The sequence below is a fragment of the Platichthys flesus genome, chromosome 9 (assembly GCF_949316205.1).
Source record: "Platichthys flesus chromosome 9, fPlaFle2.1, whole genome shotgun sequence".
NCBI classification, from domain to species: Eukaryota; Metazoa; Chordata; class Actinopteri; order Pleuronectiformes; family Pleuronectidae; genus Platichthys; species Platichthys flesus.
The window spans coordinates 13743991-13770015 of record NC_084953.1 but is presented as its reverse complement, the minus strand read 5'-3'; the positions used below and the strand labels follow the sequence as shown (position 1 = coordinate 13770015).

At 41.6% G+C, this 26025-nt stretch overlaps 1 protein-coding gene across 1 annotated transcript in view; it reads right to left on the bottom strand.

The window, feature by feature from the left end:
* Window positions 1-1672: 1672 nt before the first annotated feature.
* Window positions 1673-26025, bottom strand: part of faf1 (Fas (TNFRSF6) associated factor 1) — a 56976-nt gene continuing 32623 nt past the window's right edge. Inside the window, exons 13-19 of the mRNA XM_062395717.1 lie at window positions 22995-23149; window positions 18188-18324; window positions 17982-18070; window positions 14750-14830; window positions 14126-14203; window positions 10308-10523; window positions 1673-2818 (exon numbers count right to left, since the gene is read on the bottom strand). Of these exons, the coding sequence (XP_062251701.1) occupies window positions 2735-2818; window positions 10308-10523; window positions 14126-14203; window positions 14750-14830; window positions 17982-18070; window positions 18188-18324; window positions 22995-23149 (840 nt within the window). The 3' untranslated portion in view covers window positions 1673-2734. The remainder of the gene's footprint in view (window positions 2819-10307; window positions 10524-14125; window positions 14204-14749; window positions 14831-17981; window positions 18071-18187; window positions 18325-22994; window positions 23150-26025) is intronic.

Sequence of the window (26025 nt, the reverse complement as noted above, 5' to 3'; positions counted from 1 at the left end):
TAAAAGTGTAACTTACGTAAGCAGATGGTTCAGAATGAACTTTGGAGGCATATATACACACAGTAAGATTCACCAGGTGATCGTCTGTTCAACCCAAAAGGATTAAGTTGAATCCTGCTTAATTCCCATTAGAAAACATCAGACTTAGTTTCCCTCCACTAATTTAGACTTGATTAATCTAATTCAGCTTAAAAAGAAGATTTAAACCACTAGGAACTCAACAGGGTTTTCACGTTTGTGGTTTTGTCAAATGTTTTGTTCACTATTAGTGTGACATACACCTATTTAAGAGATCACAGATTTACAGTAATATTGCAGACACACTGAATAATTTCACTGTATTAAATGTTTGTGATTAATTATAAATCAAAAATATTTTCTGACATTAACTTTGTTCTGTAAGTAGATATTTTTGGATCACAGCGGCGAGCAATGTTGGTAAACAACTTTCATCAGTACATTATCTAGATTTTAATTTTATTTATTACAAATAACTTAACAACAGCGGTCATCCTTAAAGTAAACTTCTGAAATGTCAAATCAGTATTTAGGATGTCAGCATTATTCCTATTTTAGGAAATTCCCCAACAACATGATAACCATTGTAAGGAAACTTTATACCTTTGTTGAGTGAACATTCCAATGTTACGATTTCCAGCATTGACACTGTGTCCCTGAACGCAGCAGCAGACACTTAAAAGAAGATGGGAGAATTCAGACCTCAAACTCTGACGGTCTCGTTCATAAATACTTTAAGTGTTTATGAAATCATTACATTTGCAGTACTTGTTTTTTAAAATGACTCGGCGACATCTCTTTCAAACAGCACCTTGACACAACAGCAGCTAAAGGAAACTTCTGTCTGTCATCCTCCTTCAAACTGACGAGTTCACGTTTAACACGAGACGCCAAGTATTTCACTGAGAAGTCTGGAACTCAAAGTATTACATGCATCTTCTCGCCTCCTGCCAGGTCCACTGTCAACGCAAAAAGAAATAAATGAAATCTATTTTCATAATAATCAGGGCAATGTCCGAGTCCCCTCTCGTCCCATCACACTGCGTCTGGGTCGGCCCGGTCGGTCCAGGCCCGCTGCACGTGACCCCGCCTGCCTGTTAGTCGTAAATTGATGAGGGAGTAGCAGTTGGTTGTGGCGCGTCGCTCTGCTGGGGTTCTCAAACTTTGCCTTTAGCCGACAGAGGAGCCCTGCTACAGATGGAGGGCTAAGCCTGCGTAAACTCTCCCCGATGAAGGCACGAAATTAGCTGCGGTGAGGCTGATATTACCAGGTGGCACGGGAGTGAGAATATTCAATCATTTGTATGTATGCAAAAGGTCTGCCATGGCAACAGAGATGAGACGAGGCTCAGATAAACTTCGATATGTTTAAAAAAACTGAAACTGGCCCATCGGAGCAGGACTGACACTGTGTGAGGAATCCATCAACGGTCATCAGATGAGGGTGTCTCTCCAGCTAGAGTTTCATGATATATTGATTTAAAAGTTGATTATTTACTCTGGACTCCCTATTATAAAGATGTATATGTCTTTCATAACCAACCTTTACAAATGAGAATCTAAGTCAAACAGATTCCACCTTAAAATCCTTGGATTCAAAGACCTTTGTGCGATTGTCGTAACATCTTTAAAACAGATTTGCGGGTGAGACAAGTGGATGTTCATATTCATATATTTTATATAATGTATATCAAACTAAAACTAATACAGCATCAAACTTAAAAAGGATCAAGAGGAAAAAAAAAAAAGAAAAGAAAAAAACCCTGAAAACTGAGCAATCCATTGGCTTGTGGAGCAGTGGATATTAAAACAAGGGGTAGGGGACACTTGGGGGCAGAGCAGAGGCCACATCAGGACTCCGGCGGTGGACATCAGGTGGCGGGGGGGGTGCAAGGGAAAGGAAAGGATGGGGCCAAAGGAGAAGGAGTTGGGTAGGGGGGGGGGGAGAAGGGGGTCAGTACAGGTGGAGATGAGATTTCTGCAGGGCAACATCTTTTCTTGCTGTTATTTCACTTTTTTAATACTTTTTTATTTTATTTTTTAAATTTCAAACACAAAAACCATGTTCTAAAAAAAGCAGCCTTGGTGCGTTGAATGTGTAAAACAAAGGGGGGGCCAAGTCCTTGTTTTTTTTTAGGGGGGCGGGGCGGGGGGGTTTCTTGTGTCTCTCAACAATGTTATTTTACTGTGTATGTGTGTGTGTGTGTGTGTGTGTGTGTGTGTGTGTGTGTGTGTGTGTGTTGTGAGAGAAAAGCATGACTGCAGTCTGGAAGATGAATTTGTGTAGTGTGTCAAAGGAGTTTGGGGGGCGGGGGGAGGGAGTGAGAGAGAGAGAGAGAGAGAGAGAGAGAAAAGAGAGAAAAAGAGAGAGAGAGAGAGATGTGGGGAGGGGGGGGGGTTATGGTGAATATTTGGCTGTGTGCTTGTGATGCTTTCTATGCTCCTCTGTGCAACACGTGTACACCAGGTTATCACGACCAGGCCGAGGGCAGGGAGGCTTACTTGCACTTGTGTGTCACTGGATGTGCATGCCAGTGTATTTGTGTATGTGTCATCATTGTGTAATAGTGTGTGTGTGTGTGTGTGTATGTGTGTGTACTGTAGGCCGAGACTGGGGGGAGAGAGGGTGGGGGTCATGCTCGGTGACTACTGTGTGTCCAGCCAGTTCATCAGTCAGTCAATGAGTGGGTCCTCTCAGTGGGCAGAGGGACAGTTCCTATTCTTTAGCCTCAAGGAAGAGCGTCTCCTGTGGAAACAACTTGGCCTCCAGCAGAGTTGAGCCCGGCTCCAGTTGGGTGATCTGAGAGGAGACAAAAGTAAAGTACAGACACAACGTTAGACCGTCACAGAAGATGTGGTTTGAGGGTCCAACCGCAACGGATGGTTATTTTCATTATCGATGAGTCTGACATGTTATTTTACTGTCAATTTCAAAACTCTTTTAGTTCAACCAACACACAAAGATCTAACGCATAACGATATTAAGCAGAGAATTATTATATTCTCACATTTGAGAAGATGCAACCAGTAAATGTTTTGAATGCAGAGAGCACATACCTTCGCCGGGCACATCAACACCATATTGCATATTGAGATACATGTTCAGCAAACGGCTCTCATTACAAGTTACATTCTCTGATACAGTGGTAAGGAGTATTACTATAGTATTTACTGTATTCAGTAACTGAATAAGCATCATATACAGGAAAAACTTCTCATAGGTAAAAGCTTTTTACACATGCCTGAATTTGACAAAGAAGACATTGACAAAGAAGACTTCCTATCACCCGATGATAAAGAGACTGAATAAAACATCCCTGAATCCACAGATTTATTTGGATCTGCTCCAAAATATAATGGGTCCATCCTGCTAGTGGATCGATTTAAAAACTATAGTTGAAGCAGCAGCGACTCTGGTAGACAACAGGTTATGGAAGATTTCACAAGAAAAAACAAACGTTACAGAGTCAGCTGAATCATATTTTTCTGAACTTTTTCAATTACATTTACAGATTTATTCCTGTTAGTGTGAACAAGGGACGGAAAAACCAGACGGTGTAAGAGAGTGTGTATTATTCTAACATTGTTTTTAAAATCAACATATAGGCAGTAATCTGAGCAGCTGGAGCTTCGTTTCCCTTAGAGGAACAGCAGCTCCGTTTTCATGAAGAGGCTCCGATCCAGAACAAACTGATGAAGGATACATGACAGGAGAGAGTTTGTGTGTGAGTGTGTGCTACAAAAACTCTTCAGTGTGTGCGTGTGTGTGTGTGTGTGTGTGTGTGTGAGAGAGAGAGAGAGAGAGAGAGATATTTCCGAGGACTAATAGTGACTGATTTCATCTGTGACACAGGTCAAACAGAAACATGGCTGATTGTGCAGAGGAGAGAACCATTGATCTGTTTTCAACACTCGGAACAGCAGCGATTGTCTAAGAGCAGAGGAATAATTCAGTACCACCCACAACGGAGCTGATTGAGTTAACCGACACGAAGGAGGTCTGACCTGCGGTTTTCTTCTTTTTTTATAAAACAGGACAATCTGACTCGCTCCCTGACACCAGCCACCCCTGTGGGCCTCTTAGCTTATGTGAGCTAATCACCGGCAGGGTTGTGTTACATCGGGCCAATCTAACACCTGGGCTGAATGGGCGAGGTGGTGTGACACCGAGATGTGTCCAGGGCTTATCTGGTGACTGCTGCGTCAACCCCTCTGATTAGGGATCCTATTCTAACCTCATGGTGGGATAATTAACCAGCTCGCTGTACCTGACATAGAAGGTCGGAGGGCAAGCTGGGCACACTAAAGGTCGACCTCACAACAAGCGCAGTGAGAAGTCTGAACTCTGAACATGAAGCAAAACAACAGCTTCACTTATATTCTCCTTTTGTGTCTTATCAGTCTTTTTGGTGTCAGAACAATCGGGTATGAAAAAAGTGTAAATCTCGCTCGATACCCAAGACCTCTAATTTAGTTATTAGTTTAACTTGAGCTTCCACAGCAACATTTAAGAAATGTCATCTGAACTTTGAACAAACAATAAATGGTAATAATAGTCCATGTTAGCTCCAGAAAAACTGTTATTTAGGAGAAAAGTGTGATACCAGCAAACGTTTAAAATAATCAAAACAATCAACAAATAGAAGCTTGTGTTAGGGTGAAACAAGAGGGGGTTCAAAGACTGTGAGACAAGGGTGACAAAAAAAAAAATTGAATAAAGGAAAGGTGCGGAGGATATATCAGCATCCGGCAAACTATCCATCTCCCAAGGGTGTTTGGAAATGTCACCGCGCGTGCACTTTGAGTACACGTCTTCTCCTGATCCTCATTTCAACGTGTCATTTAGACTCTTGACTTCCCAGCGGGGTCCTGGGGAGCCCCGTGCTGGCAGGGAGGGGCTGCCTCATCAACCTCATGCCCATCACCTAGTCAACTGCCTCATAGCACAGCAGGGAGCGAGACGCCATGAAGAGAGGCAAAATGGTGCGTGTGTGTTTTGATGAGTGTGTGTGTGTGTGTGTGTGTGTGTTTGCTGCAAACATATTCCATCCTGACGGAGGGGAAAACGACCAACGGGGCTGCTGGGTTCCTTTTCCCACCTCAGGAGCAGCGCGTCGCAAATGGCTGCCATGCTAATGAACCCGACAGGCTGTTATGACACCACAGCATCAGGTAGGCGTAAATGAGGCTTTGGGGTGGAGCAGGTGTGTGTATGTGGACGACATATAAGCGTGCGTGTGCTGTGCTGAAATTGGGACGAGAGATTATGCTCGCCGTGCACCAGGGAGAGACGACGGAGGGAGAGCAGCATCTGACTCTGAAGAAGAAAGTAGGGAAACAAGATGCCACACTGACACAGGAGACGGGCGCCATCGGTGATTGTTTACATTGTTATCCAATTAACAGACCATAAGCATGGAGGCATCTGTCAACAAACAAAGCTGTTGTTTTTCCTCTGCTCTGCCTAAGCCATATTCTCTCCTCCTGTGCATAACAGCCATGCATACATACATACATACATACATAAGACAGACACAATCTAGCTCTCTGCTTGCAGTTTGTCTTTAACCTTGAGTCAATATAATTTCCATCAGCCAATTTAAATCAAATCAATCAGCAGAATTAGGGAAGTGTCTAACTGATTTAGAAGATGAAATTCATTTCAAGAGATTTTCATCTGACGAAATAGCATTTGTGGAAAAATGAAAGGTTTGCTGGTTAATTAAAAACACATAAATGAACAGAAAAAAACAAAAAAACTCGGCCTTATTTATGTCGACACCGCGTCACGACACACATTGTCTTACGCCACTTAAAAAATTGTATGGTGGAGACTTATTATAGAGTGAGCACTTGACGAGAGGTAAAACTTCCCTTTAACAGGAAGAAACCTCGAGCAGAACCCAACTCGGGGTCGGCCTCCATCTTGAGAGGAGAGAGAAAACGATGAGGAGAGGCAGTAATTTTAAAATTGGAATGAATAAAAAAAGACAGATGGCAGTTCTCAGCAATCTTAAATAATTTATCTTTTTCTATTTATGAAAAATTGTACGACATAAAATAATCAGCCTTGTGTGTTTGGCGTTATTAAATTTCATCACGGTTAAAAAAACACACCATTAGCACTTAAGGTGAAGTTTGAGAATTAATACCACAATTGTAAAGCCACTTGATTCAAATGAATAAAACACACTGATATAACAGAGGAGGCGACACTAAGCAACGCTCGGCCGTGAAAGAAAAGAAAGGGAAAATAAACACAGGGCCCTCGAGATGTCCGCTTCCAATATAATCAAACGTGCAGCTGAAATAACGCATTTTTAATGAAGCCATTACAGGCCCTACTATGTTAATTAAAACCAAATAACTTGTCTGTTTTAAACTAGTGTTGTCAAGTGTTTATTTGGCCAATTACAAAAGCAGTGGGAGATCATTATCTGCTGCCAGGAGCGTTGACAGCACGTAGCGCCGGGGCGTGAACAGAACAGAAAAGAACAGAGCCGAATACGGTACTTCAAAGACAGAAAGGCACCGCACAGCTTTGAGGAGAGGAGGTGGGGGGGCGGAGGGAGGGAAGGAATGGGAAAAAACAGAAAAATGGGGAATGGAGAGGAAAAGTAAATGAGAGAGCAAGTGAAGTGAGAGAAACTAAAGAGAGGGTAGTTTATGCTTAAATATATTTAAATGTGGTGTAAGTGGAGAAAAAATGAGGATGCACAAAGACTGTGCAACAAAAAGAAAGTATAAGTGGAAGGGACGGGTACTGTGTAAGCAGGGAGGTGCAGAGGCAGCAAGAGACGGAAAGAGGAGGGAAAAAGGAGACAGAGGGAGGGAAAGCTGCAGGGAAGAGGGCTGAGGGTGAGGAGGGGGCTGGGACCCTCAGGGGAAAACTCAAACAAGCAGCTTTTAACATTGAAAGATTCAAAGCTCTGAATATGTCATTTAAAAAAGCATTGCTTTGATTGATCATCTGTGAAAAGTCCAGTCTTGAGGGAAAGTTTCACATTTCTAACTCTAACTTGAGTAAGTTGCTTCAGAACTGGTTTCACAAAACCCTGCTTGTACCCTGCTAGGTGTTCAAATTCAACACTTCAGCAGAGTAGATTGTAAAAAAAAGCCTCCTGGTGTCAAACTGTGCACATACAAAGAAATCCGACCAACAAAAAAAACTCTTTTGCTGGATGCTGGATCAACAAGACATCACAAAATGTTAGAAAAGATACGCACATTTGATGCTGCCATTTAACAATAACATTTTCACTGACTGCTTTTCTCTTGATAAGGATTCTAGATTTGTCACTTTACATCCCCCTGATAGAAGATCCATGGTGTTACAGACTCTCCCCATAGAACAGACAATTGGACAGAGACACCTCAAATATTTAGGGTATATTTAAGCTATTTAGCCAGAACCTGTTATGGAATACCAACTATTGATGTGACATGAATTTGCAATTTTTGTATGACATCTACAATGTAATCTTTGTTACTGGAACATTACAGGATTTGTTCAACATGGATGGTGGGTATGTAAGTTGGTGACTCAATAAATCATTAATTGGATCTTTAGGTGTGTGGATCTTTACACATTTATGCAGCAAAAATAATCAAAAAACGTTTTTGAGTGCAGGGAGGATTTAAACCGAGTGAGACACTGGTCTGTGTAGGTGGCCTAAGACGAATCCAGCTTCAGAGATGAAGTGTGGGGTCACACATCTTTCTGATGGAGTGGGTTTATCATTAGAACTGTCCTCCGGAGCCTCTGAAAGAAACTGCTTTCAAAATAAACTACCTTCCTTCTTCCTGTGAAAACTACTTGTCAGATAGTGGGAGAAGAAAAGCAAAACACGCCAGTGCAACAGATGTAAAATCTATTTCGGCTTCTTCTGTGCCACTGTTTATTTTTGTTGCATCTCAGGTTTTGTCTAAGAATCAATTTTGCATCTCGCTCGTGGAGCTGGAAGAAGGATTAAGTGAAGGTGAAATAGAGTACAGTATCACTGTAAAGGGAAAATAATATGCCGGGTTGACAGTGTTTGGGTGTCTACGAGCAGCCGGGCAGGAAGAGCCCATTGCCGATTATTATAACGGCAGTCTAAACATTTTCACCGCGAGCTGAAGGAAGAAGAAGACCCTCAGGCCTTTGAGCGGTGGTTTGAGCGTGACACGTTTCAGAGAGAAAGGAGGACATTCTTCAATGAAAAGCTGAAAACTGAAACACTAGACGCCCCCCCCCCCCCCCTCAAAGTCGCTGACAATCATAGAAACGGAGAAAGGGTTAGTTCCCTGAGCACGGCTAAGCCTAGTACAAATGATGCCAGTGTAAGGCCTGCTGTAGTGCTGAAGAGATAAGCCACTGATACCAAATGTTGAGGAAACGACGGAGTCCAAATTTTAGAGACTAATCGACACTTTTTGGCTAAACTATAGGAAGATGGGGAAAGGCACAAATCACAAATAGGAGAACTGCTTCTGATATTTTACCTTTAATGAGAATTAACTCATGTTTCCAGATGTACAGATTCACAATGCATCCTTTTTTTCCTGGTTAATAATGTTGTAGTTTTAGACCAGAGTATTTTAATAAACTTCGTATGATGTTCTCAGGCTGGATTGTGAAGATCCACTGATCTGTGTTCCTGTTGAACCAGAAGGAATGAAATAAAGCGGGCTGACGAGGAGGGAAATCACAAAAGAAAGAGTGACACTCCACAAAGCCACAGAAAACTCGAAAAGGGAAAGAAGGTTTCAACAGTTGTGCAGTATTACAAATGCAATAGTGGTCTATCCTCTATCCTCTGATCCTGGCAGAGCAACAGTGAGAGCGTCTGGACGGGATGGAGGCTTTCTATGCTCCCTCTCTTTTAATTACAACACAGAGCTGGGGGATTAGACAGGGGCCTGTGTTCATAGCCTCATACTGGCACTTCCATTGAGCTGCTTCACTTCTCTCTTCCCCCCAAATCTCTCGCCTTTCTGTTTTCTGGAATTATCTCCCATCATCTTCTTTTTTAATATCTTCTCCACTTGTCTTCTCTATCCCTTTCTCTTTCAGACTGTTTCTCTGATTAAATCTTATCTTTGTTTAAGCTTCTGTCTTCTCTGTTCTCTTTTCCACAATAGTTCTGAAGTCGCCATCCTTCTTCCCTCTCCTCTCCTCCTCTAATCCTCCCATCCTGTTTTTGCTGGAATTTCATCTGCGATGCAGACACAATCTTTATCTCTGTCTCCAACACATGTTTACTCTTGATTATAAAGAGACAACTGTGAATCCTTTAAGTGACAAAGTTGTGAGCGGGGCATTTGTTTGCTTGAAAATATTTGTGCATGTGTTGAAGTGTGTGATTGTGACGAAATGAAGAGTGTGAGCTACGTGTTAATGTGTGTGTTAGTTTGAGGTGTTTGTGCCCCAGCGGTCTCTACAGACTGCGATGGCACAGTGCCTGGGCAAGCCTACACACACACACACCACTATACAACCACCAGCACCCACTCCTCCACATGCACTCTTATCTTGATTAATGGAAATCCCATTTTTGTTTCCAGCAGCATGGCTAATTAAACTGCTAGTTAAAACAGTGCTCATTAGGTCGTTACCACCGAGCGCGCCGACCAACCCTCAAATGACGGGCTGTAGCTGAGTGAGTGCTGCTGCGCGTCAGCTGAAGAGCCACAGAGAATACTACTGTCAGTGCTGACAACTGTATCCTCACACAGTCACAGTGTACTGTATTCACCACGGACTGATTCCTAATTAATATTCACTGAATATTACGTGTGCGCAGGTGGATGGATCAAAAGGCAGCTTAACTTGCCCCATCACAGGTACGAGTAAACAAAGGCAGTGATCCTCAGGGGCTGCTGTAGCGCACGAACACGGCAAACAAGACTGATGAAAAGGCAAGAAAAACTCAATCGCCAAATCAACACGACATATCGTCTTAACTGTTGTCTCTGCTTGTCTCCACTCACAGCTGCCACCCGAGTTGCAGCACAGGCCCATTTACAGCTACAGGCCAATTACAGCTGTGGATCTCTCCAGCAGAGAGTTTATAACCTGCCGCTGCTCCTCTCTGCCAAGGATGAGGTATAGAGCTTGTGTGTGGGGGCACAAAATTAACAACTGGAAAATTCAACTGCCATCTTGGTTAAAAAAAACTAATAAAAAAAACTCTTTGTACAATAAAAAAATATTTGTTGGTCTTTGCAGCCGTTTCACTGCTGGTATGAATGTATATGAGCATAAGAGGCTGATTTTAGGGCCCGTGTGCATCTGATACTCCACTTACATTTCTACGAGGGAAGGTGGTGAGGAGCTTGAACTCATCGAAGGGAAACCCCTTGGACGCGACGAAGTCAAAAAGGACCTGGAGCCGACAGCTGCCCAGGAAACGCCTTTCCAGAAACTCGCCGCTTGGTGTGCGAATTCGCAGTTTGCTGATTTGCTCTCCAGACTCATCGATGGGCTCTGGCGGTAGCGTCTTCTCCAATGACAAGCGGATTGCCTGGAAGAAAGGGTGGGACACATCCAGTATAGTGGTCAGTACAGCAGATTGATAATTTTGGATACTCATTACTGTTAATAACATAATTATTATCTCACTCGAGTTGGCCAGATTTCTATTATGTTCATCACAAGAAATCTGTTGAAATTCCTCCAACTGTCGGAGTGGTGTTTTTTCACTTCACAACATGATCCATATTCTACTCACTGCATAGTAACAATACACAACAGAACAAATGCTCTATACATAGAGCCTCTCATTGTTGACTGAATGTTTACATACAGGTGCCGGTGAGGTGCAGCTGTCATCACTGGAGCTGCAGTACTTTTTGTTAAAGCCTATTTGCGATACAAAAGTTCTTAATAGTTTTTTAATCTTTTGTTCACAGGAGACTATGAATAATAATGTGATATATACCTTAAATTAATAACATTTAGATTAATCGAATTAATAAATGATAATTAGTTTTAGGGTTAGGGTTTTTAATGTAGACTTTTTATTAATTGAGTAATAGAAATTAAATGGAATAAATGATAATCAAACCAATAATATTAGTGAGACATTGATGAATACAAGAACAAATTCCAACTTAATAAATACATTATTCTAATTCAGCTTTACACAACAGCACCTCTCTACAACCCATTTCTCTGTGTTGGTTTTACATCACATTTGTTCCCTATAATAGACACATTAGAATAAAACTAAATGGATTAGTGCAGGAGGGGAGAGAAGCCAGGAAGCTTATACACAGTCCTGCAAGAAAAAAAAAATCAAGAGATTTCGTGAAGTGAAGCCCTGTCTCTCTCTCTTGTTTATAGAAAATTTAAACCAAAGACTCGACGGTTACACTGGCAGCGATGAAGATGATGACACACTATCCAAATAAGTACGAATGAGAAGCCAACGAGTTGCTCCCAGAGTTTGATTGCAGCACTGTTGCCTCACGTTAATTAAAGCAACTTCGTGTCCAGAGAATATTATTAAATTAGTTGTCCTGTGTCTCACCCTGTTCCCTGAAGCCTGGTGTCACCCAGAAGGTTGCCAAGTAGCATTTCAATACGTTAAAAACAGCCAAGTGTGCTCCTCGCTCTCTTTCTCATGCTGCCTTATACTGCTGCTCAGTGAGGGGGAATCTGAGACTGAGCCTGCTGATTATCTCAGATACATTCTAGTCTTGTATCATAAGAGCTAATACATTATCTTACGGACCCTAAAATTGGTTATAGTGTTTACAACCAATCATGAGGGTGGTTTACGTGGCACAAAGACAACCATCAACTGTCATCCAACACAGAAAAGCTAATCAGCTCTCCTGTGTTCTGAAAATCCGAGCCTCAGCGACTCCCCAGAGCCTTTCCTCCTCGCTCTGCTCCTGCCCCTCGCCTCCTCCTCCCCCCATCTTGTTGTTCCTGTTTGGCCAGCCTGGGAGCATATGCTGTGACAACACGCCCCGGCTTTATTTACACACCATAATGCAATTATATTTCATAAGAGTGTACAACAGTAGCTCATTAGCAGCTTCGGGTGTTGGGGTGGGCAGGGTAGGGCGCGTGCCACTCCGCCATCAGCTCCCTCAGGTGTAAGAGCTGATGCTGACTTGAGTTAAAGGCACCCCCAGGGACAAAGTCATGCGCACACACACACACACACACACACAAACACACACACACACACACACATAACAGGAAGGAGTGTGTGTGGTGGTGGACCTATAAATGCAGACGGACTGTTAACCACAGACGCCAGCATATACACCCACACAAGTGAGAGGTAGCGTCCCTAAAGAAACAACAGGACACACGTCTTGTTGAGCCCTGGGGCCCGGCTGCTCCGCGCAAACAATCAGATGCATCTATCCGTCCATTTATATGCCTCTCCGGCTCCACGCCACTAACCACAGAAAGCAAACAGATGATAGGGACAGGTTGGGGGGAGGAGGTGCACCTGACAGTCACACAACTGTATGCTAAGACCCCCCTGAAGGAGGTAAATAGTAAAGTCAACCCACACAGGTACATGAAACACACGCGCACCCCACCCACCGCCGCTCATTCCCTCTAGCATAGTTTTCTCTCTGGTGGCAACTAGTGTTTGGTTTTCTGTAGTTTTCTTTTCTTTTTTTTTTCATATTCACTACCAGCTTACTACCTCGAAGGGAAACTATAAACAACAAATAAGTATTATGATAGGTTCAAAGAAGAAGCATTGTGTTGAAGTTTTCAGATTCAGTCCAACAACAATTGGGATTGGATACTTAAAAACATTAAATTAAAGCAACAAAATGTCTGTGGCCTTTAAATGGATCTGTCTGCTCATCACAAGTGAATCTGTCCAAAATAAAAAAAAGTATGTAATATAAAAGATGGATTAAAAAGGCAGTAACCTTTTAAATGTTTTGATGGAAGAGCTGCAGTTTAATCTCATATAATAATATCACACATTATCAGGTTTCTACCTCGTGCAAATAAAGATAAATAGATTCAAGCAGTAAATATTGTAATTTTTTTGGGATTCCTATATGGATTATATTATTTTGCAATTAAATGCCTTTATTGTGATGCACCAAAATGTATATCAAAAACAATAATCCAAACAGAAATACTTTCCTTTGATTTTCTGTCTGTCTATCTATGAACCTGTGGAGATACTTGTGTACACAGGTAAAGTTGTATTCACGTCCTGTTTCAAGTTTAAAAAAATTCAGTTGCTATTGTGACATATTAATGAATATCCCAGCAGATGACACCATAAAAACGATGGTTCTTGTGCAGAGAAAACTGATATAAGTAGGCCATGGTGGCCTTTCTTCAGTGGAATAAACCAGCCTGCACATAGTTTGGTTAATGGACAACAGTGATATAATTAAGACAGACCCTGGTCCGAGACTCTTTTGTTGTTGTTTAACGAAAAAGAGACAAATCACCTGAGTGAGCCGGGTCACCCAATACCTCTCAGTGCCCGAGGCTCTGTGCTGTTGAGTAAACAACCATCAGCCAGGACTACACTGTATTACTATAGACTGTATAACAACAATGGTGCTGTCCACACAGACGATTATTGTTTTCCTGCATGCGTGACAGTGTGTCAGTCTGTGTGTGTGTGTGTGTGTGTGTGTGTGTGTGTCTGTATTCACCCCCTCTTCCCACACAATAGTTGTTTTCCAGTTAATGTGTGTGTTTGCTTGGGTTGTGCACGTTGTGTACATGAACTGCCTCAGTCTTTTGTTTGGCTAGGTTTCAATATGCGAATACGTGCTATACCAATGTACAGCAGTTAAATAGAACAATAACTGTGTGTATGTCAGGTGACACTGGCAGGGATGGGCCTCACTGTAATTAGGATATTTCATTCTTGTTCGATGGCTGTGAGCCTGTTCATCCACTCTGCACACGCTCCACTGACTGGCAGGCTGCACCAAAACCATGATCTAATTGACTCATTATTGTGAAGTGACAGCAAGGCAGATAAATAATGACAGAACGATGGCACATCCACTGTGCGCTGGCAAAAATTAATCAGCCTGAGCCACTGATCACGATGTAAAATTGATTTGACAAATTTGAAAACTGTGAGTGTGATGTGTGTGGCTGTGTTCTCACCTCCTTCTCATCCTCCTCCTCCTTTCTCATCTGTTCCAGACGAACTTGCTCAGCCTCTTCTCGTTCTTGGGCTTCTCTCTAAAAATAACGACAGAACCAGAATCAGAATGAAAGCTAAAACGAGCAGCTTTGTAGATACACAAATAATGGTCTTAGATTTTGAATCAATATGATTTTGGCACTCAATGGCATTAAAACCAGAAGTAATGCCAGAATGGCGCACTAACCTCTGCCAAAGCCAAACAGTTCCCTTATGATGCACTTTTACATTCGCTAGACATGCAGGATATTTCATTAATATCTATGAATTCTGTGAGAAATGAATGGAAATTCCACTAAACCTCGTTGTTGGAGGCAACAAGAGCTAACTCAGAGCCTGATATAACCTAAAATTACAGGAAAAGTATATTTTTTTGTTAAACCCCAAAGTTCTTGTTGAACTTAGATTGTGTACATATGCCATTAAATATAATGCATCTAACTCAAGAGCACAGAAATACTGTCAACTTTTGGTTTTACTTGAAAATTTGCATTGCCGGGTGCTGAAAGAGATGTTGGGAAACGAAGATATTATTTAAAAACAGTAATCCGGACAGATATCATCTTTGTTATTTTTTAAAGTACCTTCTTGCGGTCTGCCTCTAAAGACAGTTGGTAGGCCTCATCCTGCTCCCTCTTCACCATCTCCCTCGCCTCGCGCTCGTCCTGAGTGGAGGGAGGAGAAAAAAAAGAAAGTGGGTCCATTAACTAACAAAATAATAAAGGATATACATTGGTACAAAACATCTAAGCTGAGGTGATGGGTGTGGGAGCCAAAAAGAACCAGCAAAGGAAAATGCAGCATGGAGCGTGTGGTTACGTACAAACACCAGGTATGAAAGAGTAGCACCAGAGGGGAATTCATTGTGACCGGGCGGTCATTTACCAGACCACAAGCCTCTTTTATGTTTCCTCATCTCAGTTTCACCGTCCCTTTCTCTCTCATTCACTCTGCCTCTCTCTTCCTGTTTGTACAGAGGGACGGGGACAGGCGGCCTTTCTCTCTCTACCTGCTGTGGCTACAAAGTGTTTTATAAAGACTGGGGACCAAATACAAGTGGCCATTGTGCTAACAGTGCAGAGCCATTACTTTTCTATTTTCTGAGGGCCCATGCTGTGTGCCACTCCGGATATGGCAAAGGAAGCTTATTGTGATGATCAGTGGACTAGTGTGCGGCTAAGCAGTGGCTAAGCAAAAGAACAGTGTGTATTGTTGCATTCAAAAGTAAAAATGCAAAGGATACATTTGGGCTTTTGGTCTGCATAATGGACGAACATTGAAAGGAAACTGTAAAAGAATGGTGGACATGGACAAAAGGATCAAAAGTGGTGCCCTTCAATGGACTGGCCCAGAGTCACGCAAACAAGCTGCACAGAAACTTATATATTACTCTTTTTTCCCTGATGAAAAATCCTTTTCTGCACCAGAGGTATGCAGCATATTATAAATCTACCATGTAGCTTCTCAATAGACAGCAGATCATGCATGTAAAAAAAAACACAGATTTTCCACTTCTGTATCTCGGCAACTGATAGAGGTGCTGAGACGTACGCTCATCATGTCATACAGGTAAGCTGTAATTTCAGAGGGTCAGAAGTAAGAAATTAATTTAAGGTTTGTTCACAAACAACAAAATAGTGTTCAGAGTTGTGTTTAAATTTAGGAATCAATGGTTTTCAGGGTTGACCATCCTGGCATTCAGTCAGTAAGGTCACAAGCTCTGGGCTGCATGTGACATCGGCACAGGGGTCAGTGCGTACTTCAGTGGACATGGATGGAAGTACTTCAAAGGGACCAACTATGAATTCGAATTCAGAGCTATTATTACCTGAAGCGGATTTTATATGTTAATATTTCATTTTGGGCACAACTATCGCTCAGTGTCTCGCTATCACTTTACTGTGGACTGTGCATGCTCCCTGATGCAGGTTAATGTATGTTTGGTGCCCTTGACTGAGGTGCTAGCCTCAACACCACAACATGTCTCATTCACACTATTTTCCTAAAACCAGCTGTTCCCAAAAAGGGACATGGGGCAGTTTAGGCAATTCTTCACGTGAAATGAAAGTCAAATATCCTGGGAATGGCCCTAGACGCTGACAGATACAAACCATAAAACCTGCTGTGAGTAGTCAGTAGGTGAGTTAGTACTAAGCTATAACACAGACAACCATTGGAATGACTGGCGAGTCAGTGACGGTTGGTTGAAGACACAATGTGGCCGTCCAGCTGCTCCGTTTCCAGACAGACACAAAAGTCAGTGTCAAAGTGGAATGTCTGGGTTGGGTGGGCGTCTGCGTTTTGTGTCTGACTTCCCCTTTGAAGAGGTGGTGGAGGTGGAAGAAAGGAGAAGAGAAAGAAGAGAGAGGGAAGGGAGCATGGAAAGGAAGGAAATTCTCCAACTTTCGAGAGTTGTTACTCATTGTAACAACTCACGATGGGATTATTGCAGTGTCAATGTTGAGTTTAATAATCATGAATCCCTTTGAACTTTATGCTTTCATTGTCATTTCTTGGTCCTTATCCCACTTTATTCCACAGGGACTCAAATGATATCCAGTCTCAAATCTGAACCTACAGCCAGCTTCATGACTCACACAGCCTGACCCGAAACATGCACATAACCATACCCTAAATACTTCTCGTTTCTTCCTGTCATTACTGATCATTTCATGTTACAAGAGCAGTGAATCCAAAACAATGCTAGAGAACTGTAGCAATAATAACAACACTGAGACAAAAACTGTCACTCAATGGTGAGTAACCAACTGAGGATGTTTAACCCCCAAGGTGTGTGAGTGTATGAGTGACTAAGATTAATTACTTAGTAGTGTTCCCATAACTGAGATGCTATGACTCTCAAATCAGTATTGTTTAAGAGCTCATTTGGTTGACTGATTGTAAAGTGCCTAATACGGTGTGACATCTGTCATCTACAGATACAGTGGTGATACAGTGGTCATACAGAGGTCATACAGAGGTCAAAGAGGACATGGTGACCTCTTTGAATCTTATTCTGAGGAGGCTGTTTATTATACACCAAGTTAAATCCCTAAATCTTTGACCTACAGTTAATTAATTTATAACAAAAAAGAGAACATTGTTGTATTATGTGAACACAGATAGAAAACCTGCCTGTACAAAAGTACTTATTGTTTCGTAAACCCTCTTGTGTGTTGTGCTGTGTAAACACATGGGTAAGGGGTTTAGGTGAAAGACTTTGACAGTGTTGAGAGCTGTCTGTGATTCTGGCACACATTCATGTCCATGTCATGAAACAACATCACCACCCTTCGCTCAGTATTTTTGGGAGGATGTATCCTTCAGTGGTGTTTGTCCACTTTCTGTTGGAGTCAAAGAGGCAGTCGACAGACATAGAGCAGACCTGTGTTACCTTTTCACAGCAGTGAATAGGAAACTTGTACCTTTTCAAAATCAAAGACTGTAGTACACACAGTGAACTACAGATAAATGCAAAAGAGGTGGAGTGATTAAGTACTTTGCTTGTCATTACACGTGTGACCCAGTCTAACAATGTAGTCTGATCTGTTCCAACATGTTGTTTTATTACTTAAGCAGGATGTTAAGGACTGGCTCAACTGACTGCAGCTTCAGTCATCAAGCTGAGGATATATTGAGTTGTTACTACATGTCTTCTTGTGTCCAAAGCTAGACCTATCCTAAACCAAAGGAATAAATTACATACTTTTTAAGAGATCCTATTTAAAAGTCAATCAAAACAAATGTCTACATCTTGAAGAATCACATTTGTATTTGGCTGCTGTCAACAATTTCCAGATTGAGTTCAGACTTCACCTCATCTTTGATGTCCTCTTGCTGTTGTGCTGTGAAGATCTCCATGGCTCCCATCAACCTCATCATCAGCTCGTCCACTGTCGTATTACCTAACGATAACAAATTATCATCACAATCTACAGAGTGTAATTTTATCTTTTTGTTCCAATAATTACAGACAAATATATCTACACATATTGACAGACTTTTTATAAAGTAGGAATTACCTTGAATAACATTTAGAACTTCATTGGACGTTCGTTTTCCCATTACTACCAGGAGCAGGGGGAACTGGTCTGTCTTGTATGTCCGTATAGTTTGTGTCACCACACTTCCAAAGTGCCTCGTGCACATGGTGAGTAGTCTGGAAGAATAAGAAATCCAGTTATAATGTAAAAAAAAAAATTCTGTTGTAGAAGCGAACATATATTTGACAGCTTGCAATTAAAAAAAAATACAGAAAATAAAAGACATTCATACAAATATGTAAACACACTTCAAAGACACATTCATATTTTTTGGGACGACGTATGGAAATGATCGTCATCTTTTCAGCAGAAAAGAGAAATATACACAACTTGTGGCGTTGGACTTATAAACCAATATCTCCTTCTTATCGTATTCCATCAGAGTGACATGCTAGCTCAATTTGAACCTCAGATGAATTAGTATTCCTCACCAGACACCCAGAATTGATAGGGCAAGAGAGGATTTCTTATTCCATTACAAAGACAGAACTTTTTAAATTAACATTTCAGAGAGGGAAAAGGGTAGCAGGCAGCCGGGGCACTGCCAAGCTCCCTGTAAATGTCATAATATTAATGAATTGCTATAGACTGAATGCAAATATAGATTAGCTTTTTCTCACGCCTTTTAATAAGATCTACTTTAATAACTGGCTGGTAAAATAGAGAGGTAATGGAATGGATGGAGGGACAGCAGGTCAGAGGAAGAAGATAGATGGAAGGGATGCTATCTGAGAGAGGGGGTGGTGTAACTCATTAAAACACGTGGCCAAAACCGCAGCAGCTACTTTCAGACTTTTCAAACTGTGAAATTGCGTATTTGAGCTCATTGTGGTACTTTTTTAAGTTATAATTACACTGGTAGAGACGAAAATAGGTGGATGGTAGACTGAAAGATTGTGAAAACAGGGGAAAGGTCTGCACCTGAACAGAATTTAAGATGCTGTAGGAATATGATTCAAACTTCTCCGAATGTTGAACACTGAATGACCCACGTTTCAATGAAAAACTTGGGTACCCTAAATCCTACCGATCATTCTGTCCTGACATTTGTCCCCGTTCAGACCTTGACCGAGGCCGACCATAACAATAGCCCACTGGGAAACTCTAACCTGTAATGAAAGGCCAGGGAACAATGGGTGCCAACTTAAAGGGTAACCCGATCCTAAATCTCCCATCAAGCACAAACCGACCCGCTTTAGTTTCAAACTCAAAATAAAGGAAGTCACTCCACCATAGTAAAAAAATCATCACAACATTAAAAACTCAGCCTGAATCTTTTACATATCTGCCGTCAATCAAGTGGTATCAGTTTATGAAACCCTTGTGAATCTGCCTTTAGAACAAGTAGGGACACAACACACTGAGAGCAGGAGGAAGTCAAGCTATTCAAGGAACTGAGGTGAAGAGTTCATCACAGTCTCATCCAGCCAAGACTTAACACGGTAAAGAATGTAGCCTTGTCCGTACCAGACCTGTGGCCTTTTAAAAACCTTCAGGGGGTAACTGCATGTAGAGTAAACACCTGCGTGGAACTTGCAACTAATGTGAGTTAAAGACTCCGCTCCGCTGGTAAATGTGATTGACAGCTTCTAATTTGTCACCCATCCCATCTCCCAACCACTCGCTGCACATCCAGACAGCAAAAACAGTTAATGTTTCCCTGTCACATAACATTTCTTCACATCAAGGCCGTGTGAGAAGATGTGAGTGGACTGGTTAGACCTGACAGCTGCTTGACTGAGCAGCTGATGAGTCCAACCACTACAGTAGCACTGCAGGGAATTTTTTCAGCAGCCACCTGTATGGGAGGGAGTATGGGAACTGGATGCTTTGAAAACGCACTGTGTCTTATACAGTTTGTTTAAGAGCAAACGCGGACGTCTTTGGATTTGAAAATAAAAAATATAGTTCTCTAAAACCAGTTAAGAGGTTAAAACACAAACTGACCCCTTATGAATAACATGTATACGTGCATTACAGTGCAGTTGGTCAGTAGAGCGAGGATACCCAAGCGAGACAGGCCGGGTTCAGACAAAATATCTGAAATTATATTCTGGTTTGGTTATCAGGCTACATGATTTTTTACAGTGCACTTGCCTGAAACTGGGTAAAACATCAGGTTTAGACCTGATGTTGGGTTCAGGGGGAGCTTGGTCAATTTACTGTTGAGCTCAGTAGGGTTTGGACAGAAATTTGCAGTCAGGGCAGCAGTCTATTTTACAGGTGTTCATGTTAGTTATACATAAATCCACTTTTTAGTGCTGTTAGAGACGTTGGCACTAAATAAGCATTAACAGAAGAATGACACCCTTATAAAATGATCCACTTTCAGGGCATTTATCTGATGATTTCAATATTTGCCATGTGCCACGACAGCACAATGCTTTTTCAAACTATCAGATTAATTTCCCATGGATGACAATTACACTGAAATCCAATCAGTGGAACTGTATTTATGCATAATTAATCATTTAACTGGAAGGCCTGAGAAAATACCAACGAAAAGCAACAGGCACATTCCAATATCAGCAGGTTCGTCAAACACACTCAGGATACCTCTCTAACAGCCTGTGTGATTGCTGCCAATCACCAGTCACTTTGGATCAACCAGAGAGCGTGAGAATGCGGCGAGGCAGTGTTGTGTGTGAGTGAGTGAGCGTGCACATGTGCATGCATGCGTTAGCGACGAAGCTGTGACTAGCTGTGTGCAATGAAAAGCTCCAGATGTTGCCTGCCTTTTAATGTGCAATAAAAAGGCTCAGCTGGGGCAAAAAGCAAAGGAGGCTAATGGGAGAGAAGGGAGAGTGGAATGAGGGAAAGAGGGAATTTCCTTAAAAGAAATAATAGAGGAGGTGAGGTCAAGGTGCGAGTCCTTTCTTAAATGGCTCCTACCCGAGGGCAGGCTTAAATCTGGAGGTTCTGGGGAGAGGGAAGGAGGGAAAGAGGAGGGAAAACAAAGAAAAATTGACAAGGGGATGGGGAGAGTGAAAAGATGTAGCATAAAGATGAGAGGAAGTAGGAGAGGACTTAGTTTGTCAGGGGCACAATGTAATGAGTAAACCCAATCAAGCACTCAGCAGGTCCACATTTACCACCACTGCCCACAACTTGTACCTGCAGGGGATCTAGTTGTCTATCACAAAGCGCAGACCACAATTATTTTTAACTTAATAAAGAATATTTCCCCCAAAAAATTGCAAATCCAATGAAAGATATTAATGCCAATAATAGAATCTGTGTGATTAAACGGTGTTGCACAGAACTGTCAGGCCGATGGAGGCACAATGACTTTTGAGAATAAATTGCGTGATAGAGATGTTTGGATGCCAGGGGAGTTCTTCATCTCCCACTGACCCTCTTTTCAGACAGCTTAGTCAAGATTGCCCAATCAGGGGCCTCACCATGCAAACACAACGCCTTTTGTTAGCATGCAACCTCGGAGCCTCAGAAAGAGAATAAAGCTGAAGCGAGAGAAAGAGAAGACAGAGATGCAGGGTGTGAGCGATAGAGTGAGAAGTGAATGCCAGCAATTAAGGACATGTCTACTTTAATGCGAATAGCTGTGAAAACGCTGTTTGTATGTCAAACGGGCTTTAGTTCAAAATGGCAATTTTATGTTATTTTCTAATAGCGTCCCATACAGCGATATGACATGGAAGAAGATTTAATTTACAGTCTTTTGACTTTAAGGTCCACTGACTTTCAATTTAAAAGACAATATGGAGCAGCAGGTATTAATGAACACATCAACAATGACACGGACAAGAGACAGTAACAAGTTCCAAACAGCTTTCTTCACAGGGCTTCCTGGTGGTTTGCAGAAGCTTCTGCACACACTCGAAGCAGCTCTCCTGCTGAAAACATTTAATATCCTCTTTAATATCCTCTTTATTAGATACACCTCAGTATTTATGCAAACAGTCCGCTCCTCCACACAGCGAGTCACATATAAATAAAACATAAGGATTAAGAATGTAGTCCGGGCTTAGACGTTCAGTTATTGCTCCAGTAAACTTTACAGCTGGGTAAATGCAATACTTAATACAGGTGCCATGATTTCTGAGAGGGACTGAGAATTAATTCAGTCTTTAAAGGGCCCTTCAATTACTTTAAATAACCTGGGTCTGAGAGTTTTTGCCTCTTTTCTAATTTCTCAACAAAACTGGATGTGGAACGTCCAGGTTTGCTCTTAAACAAACTGTATAAGACACAGTGTGTTATCAAAGCATCCGGTTCCCATACTCTCTCCCATACAGGTGACTGCTGAAAAAATTCCCTGCAGTGCTACTGTACTAGTTGGACTCATCAGCTGCTCAGTCAAGCATCTGTCAGGTCTAACCAGTCCACAATTCACATTGAGTAAATGAGGTAGTTTAAGGTGCTGTTACAAATTATAATATTACTACTATTAGTACTACTACTACTAATAATAATAATAATAATAGCAATAACTTTATATAGCAGCTTTACAGAGTTGGAAAAAAAATAGGGGGGCATGGAGGGATTACCTTATTTATCAATTAGTATATCAAGATTACCTATATTTTTTTTTATTAAGTTTGTTATAAAGGTGTTCCTAATACTGTGTCCAGCCCATGTAGAAAAAAAACGAATTACTGCCTTAATTTATTCCACAGGCTCCAATAATGAGTAAAGGCAGTAAGATACACAGAGATCAGGGGGGGAAATACATCATCATGCCAAGAGTGATACATTTTGCAACTCAATGACCAGCAGGTTACCTGATGAAAACACCCCATCCCTCTGACTAGCTTCAGTACAGTACCTGGCTTTGTTAGCTTCTTTAGTGACATCCCATGCCCATGTGATGAAGTTCTGGCTCAGGTATGAAACAATGGAGTCAGCGCACATCATTTGGGAGCAGAAGACATTGCTGAGAACACTGTCGTCATTGTGGAGGTAGATGGCCAGCAGCTTTCTCTATGGAGGAGAACAGAAAATATATAAAAGGAAAGTTATGAGCATTATGTACAATTGATTTTCTAGGGACACTTTTCAAGCCAGGGAAAATAAAGGTCATCGCAACAGATTCATTTTTATCAGGAGGTGACTTACTGTGCAAGTTATAGAATGAATTGTTGGCTGTTAACTAATTTTTTTGAGCAATCTCCCAGAAGATTACAAGTTTGAGGACGAGCTAGAGCACAAGCATGATGGAAAATTCTGAATCATGCAATCTTTGCCTGAAATGAAAACACCCACTCCTCTGATGATCGGTCTCAATCTCTCTGCAGAGACCAGTGTCTCATCACTGGAGAGATATTTCCACAATTTATGACTATAAAATGACACGAACAACCACCGGGTGCAGAGCCAACATGACTTCTTAAGACCACAGCAGGGCCACAACTGGCAAAAAAAGCAAATACCACACAAAATCAAATGCGGAGAGGTGTAAATAAAACTTCTCTTGGAGGCGACCAAGATATGGAGAAAACAAAACAGACAAATCACTCTATTTATTTTACACCAAATGCCAGCAGCCTGTTCAGGTTAGTAGCTGCAGGGCCAGACAATATTGACGAAGCTCCAAATCCAAGGATATTGACACCATCATATAAGCCGGGCAGATTCTCCCTACTGACAATCTAATTAAAAAACAAACACACCCACAAACATAAAAGGTTCCAGGGGACAATGTTGGAAATAATGCTCTCTAAATTACATGTCACTTCGCTTACTATAGAAGAACAAATAAAATAAATAATAAACTCTCAGTATCTGCTTGGATCATTTTTCCAACATGGCTGTGACGGTGGGAGTCAAGGGATCTGTTTCTCAGGAGCAGTAATCTAGGCTACACGGGCCAAAAAGCAAAAAATCTACACAGGGCGTAAAACGTGGAGAGAAATGAAAGACGAAGTTGTGCTATACTGTGGCCTGTGTAGAATAGGAATGGGAGAACACTGCTGTGTTTGCTCAACGATTAGTGCTTTAGAATAATCTCCAGGGCTACTAGAGAGAAGGACCAGGGGACTCATTCATTGGGCCGATTCAACAGCCTGAAAAGATTAAACACTCATGCTGAGAAGACAAGCAAATTCAGTCTTGAGAGAGGAATGAGGGTGAGGGGAGGGAGAGTTTTACTACATGAAAAAAAAAAAAAAACACACAGACGTCCTGATACATATGCACAGATGCTCAAACTTCACTGTCTGCTTCGCACGAGTGGAGGACTCACACTCACACACATGCATGCTCAATTAGAGCAAGTGTAAAGACTAATCAAAGTGGGCATTTTGGCCAACTGAACCCCTTCATCTTAGTTAAACTATCCATTCCCCTCTATTCCCTCTCCACTTTCAAGTTGGCTCTTTTGTCTTGCCTGTCGTAGCAGGGAGGAGAAAATCCCTCAGTTCAGCTAAATTACTAGGTCCAACCTGAGCGAGATAGTGACCCCATAGTCCTTCCTCACACCTGTTCACATGAATCTGAGCCTGCTTTGTGTGCATGAAAGAGAATAGAGATTTCACAGAGCAGAACTGTGTGCATGTAGCGAGGCTTCAGCAATCAATCTTTTTTTACACAGGAGAGACAGTTTGAGTAAGTTTTCAATGTTAATTTTCATAAATCCTTTCTGTAAAATATTGATGGATCAATGCAGGCCGAAAAACAATGCTTTAAAATGACAGTTATCATGTTTGCTCTTTTACAATAAAATGTACAGCTATAAACAGGTTTTTTTAAACTGAAAAAGACAATTGAATAATGTATTTTTGCCAGTAGAGGATTTTGTCTTTTGAGTAGATCTTGAATAATTAATAGATCTTGATAACAAAATCAGGCATATTTAGGGGGCTGATATGTATGAGTAGATTTAACTGACGGGGCCTGGGCCTTTTGGGCCTTGGCGGAGGTATACACTCTACTGAGTGCCCTTCTTGTGTTTCAATTACTTAACTATGTAATTTGTGGGACTTAGAAAGGGAAATATGCATGTTTTTTCCTGACTGTGTCCTAGTTTATGGTGTCAATTTCAATCACATGTATAATTTATTTAACAGAGTCAAAAATTACCATTGAATAAGATACAGGTATAAGCAATTACAAACAGAGTGAAAGAAGAACAGAGAGGTGCAGATAGTGGTTGTTCTACAGATGGCAGGCTCAGTCTAGAAAAACAAATACGTAAAAATGAAGAGCTCATATGACTGATCTAATGACCTTAATCACATGGTGGGAAAAACACATTTAGATTGACCACAAGCCACACAGGATATTATCCACGTGCTGTGGAAAACACATTAACTCTTTATGACAGAAATAGCATATTTTTCTAATTGTGATTAAACAAATCAAATTAAGTGTCAGCTTGAAATTACATTCTAAAGGTAAGTAGGAGTCTTTTGGCTATGCAAGCTTCTGATCACCCACTGATTGGTCGGTGAGGTTTTCTGCATTTTTCACTTCCACTCTACACTCATTTCATTCAAAGTCCATCTATTTATGCATGAGTCGAAATCTTTATGCCATTTGCCATTTGATATGATGGTGCTCTTTTCTGCACGGCTATTTCTGGGTTTTAAAGCAGACACTTGGCGGTGATAAATCCCTGAACTCTCCTCTCAAGCAAGGCTATGAATTTTGATGTGGCTTTGTGTGTGGCAGACAGGAGAGCAGAGTCGAGAGTGGAGGAGAGTGGGGTTAGAGTGATTAACCACTGCGTTGATGGGGATTTAGTGAGGATCGTGGCTAGTGATGGGTGGCCTATCTCTCTGTACACTCTGACTAACCACTGATCCCCAAGGGGGTTCAGCTCAGCTCAGCTCGGCAGCCCAAAGCATTTTCATTAAGGA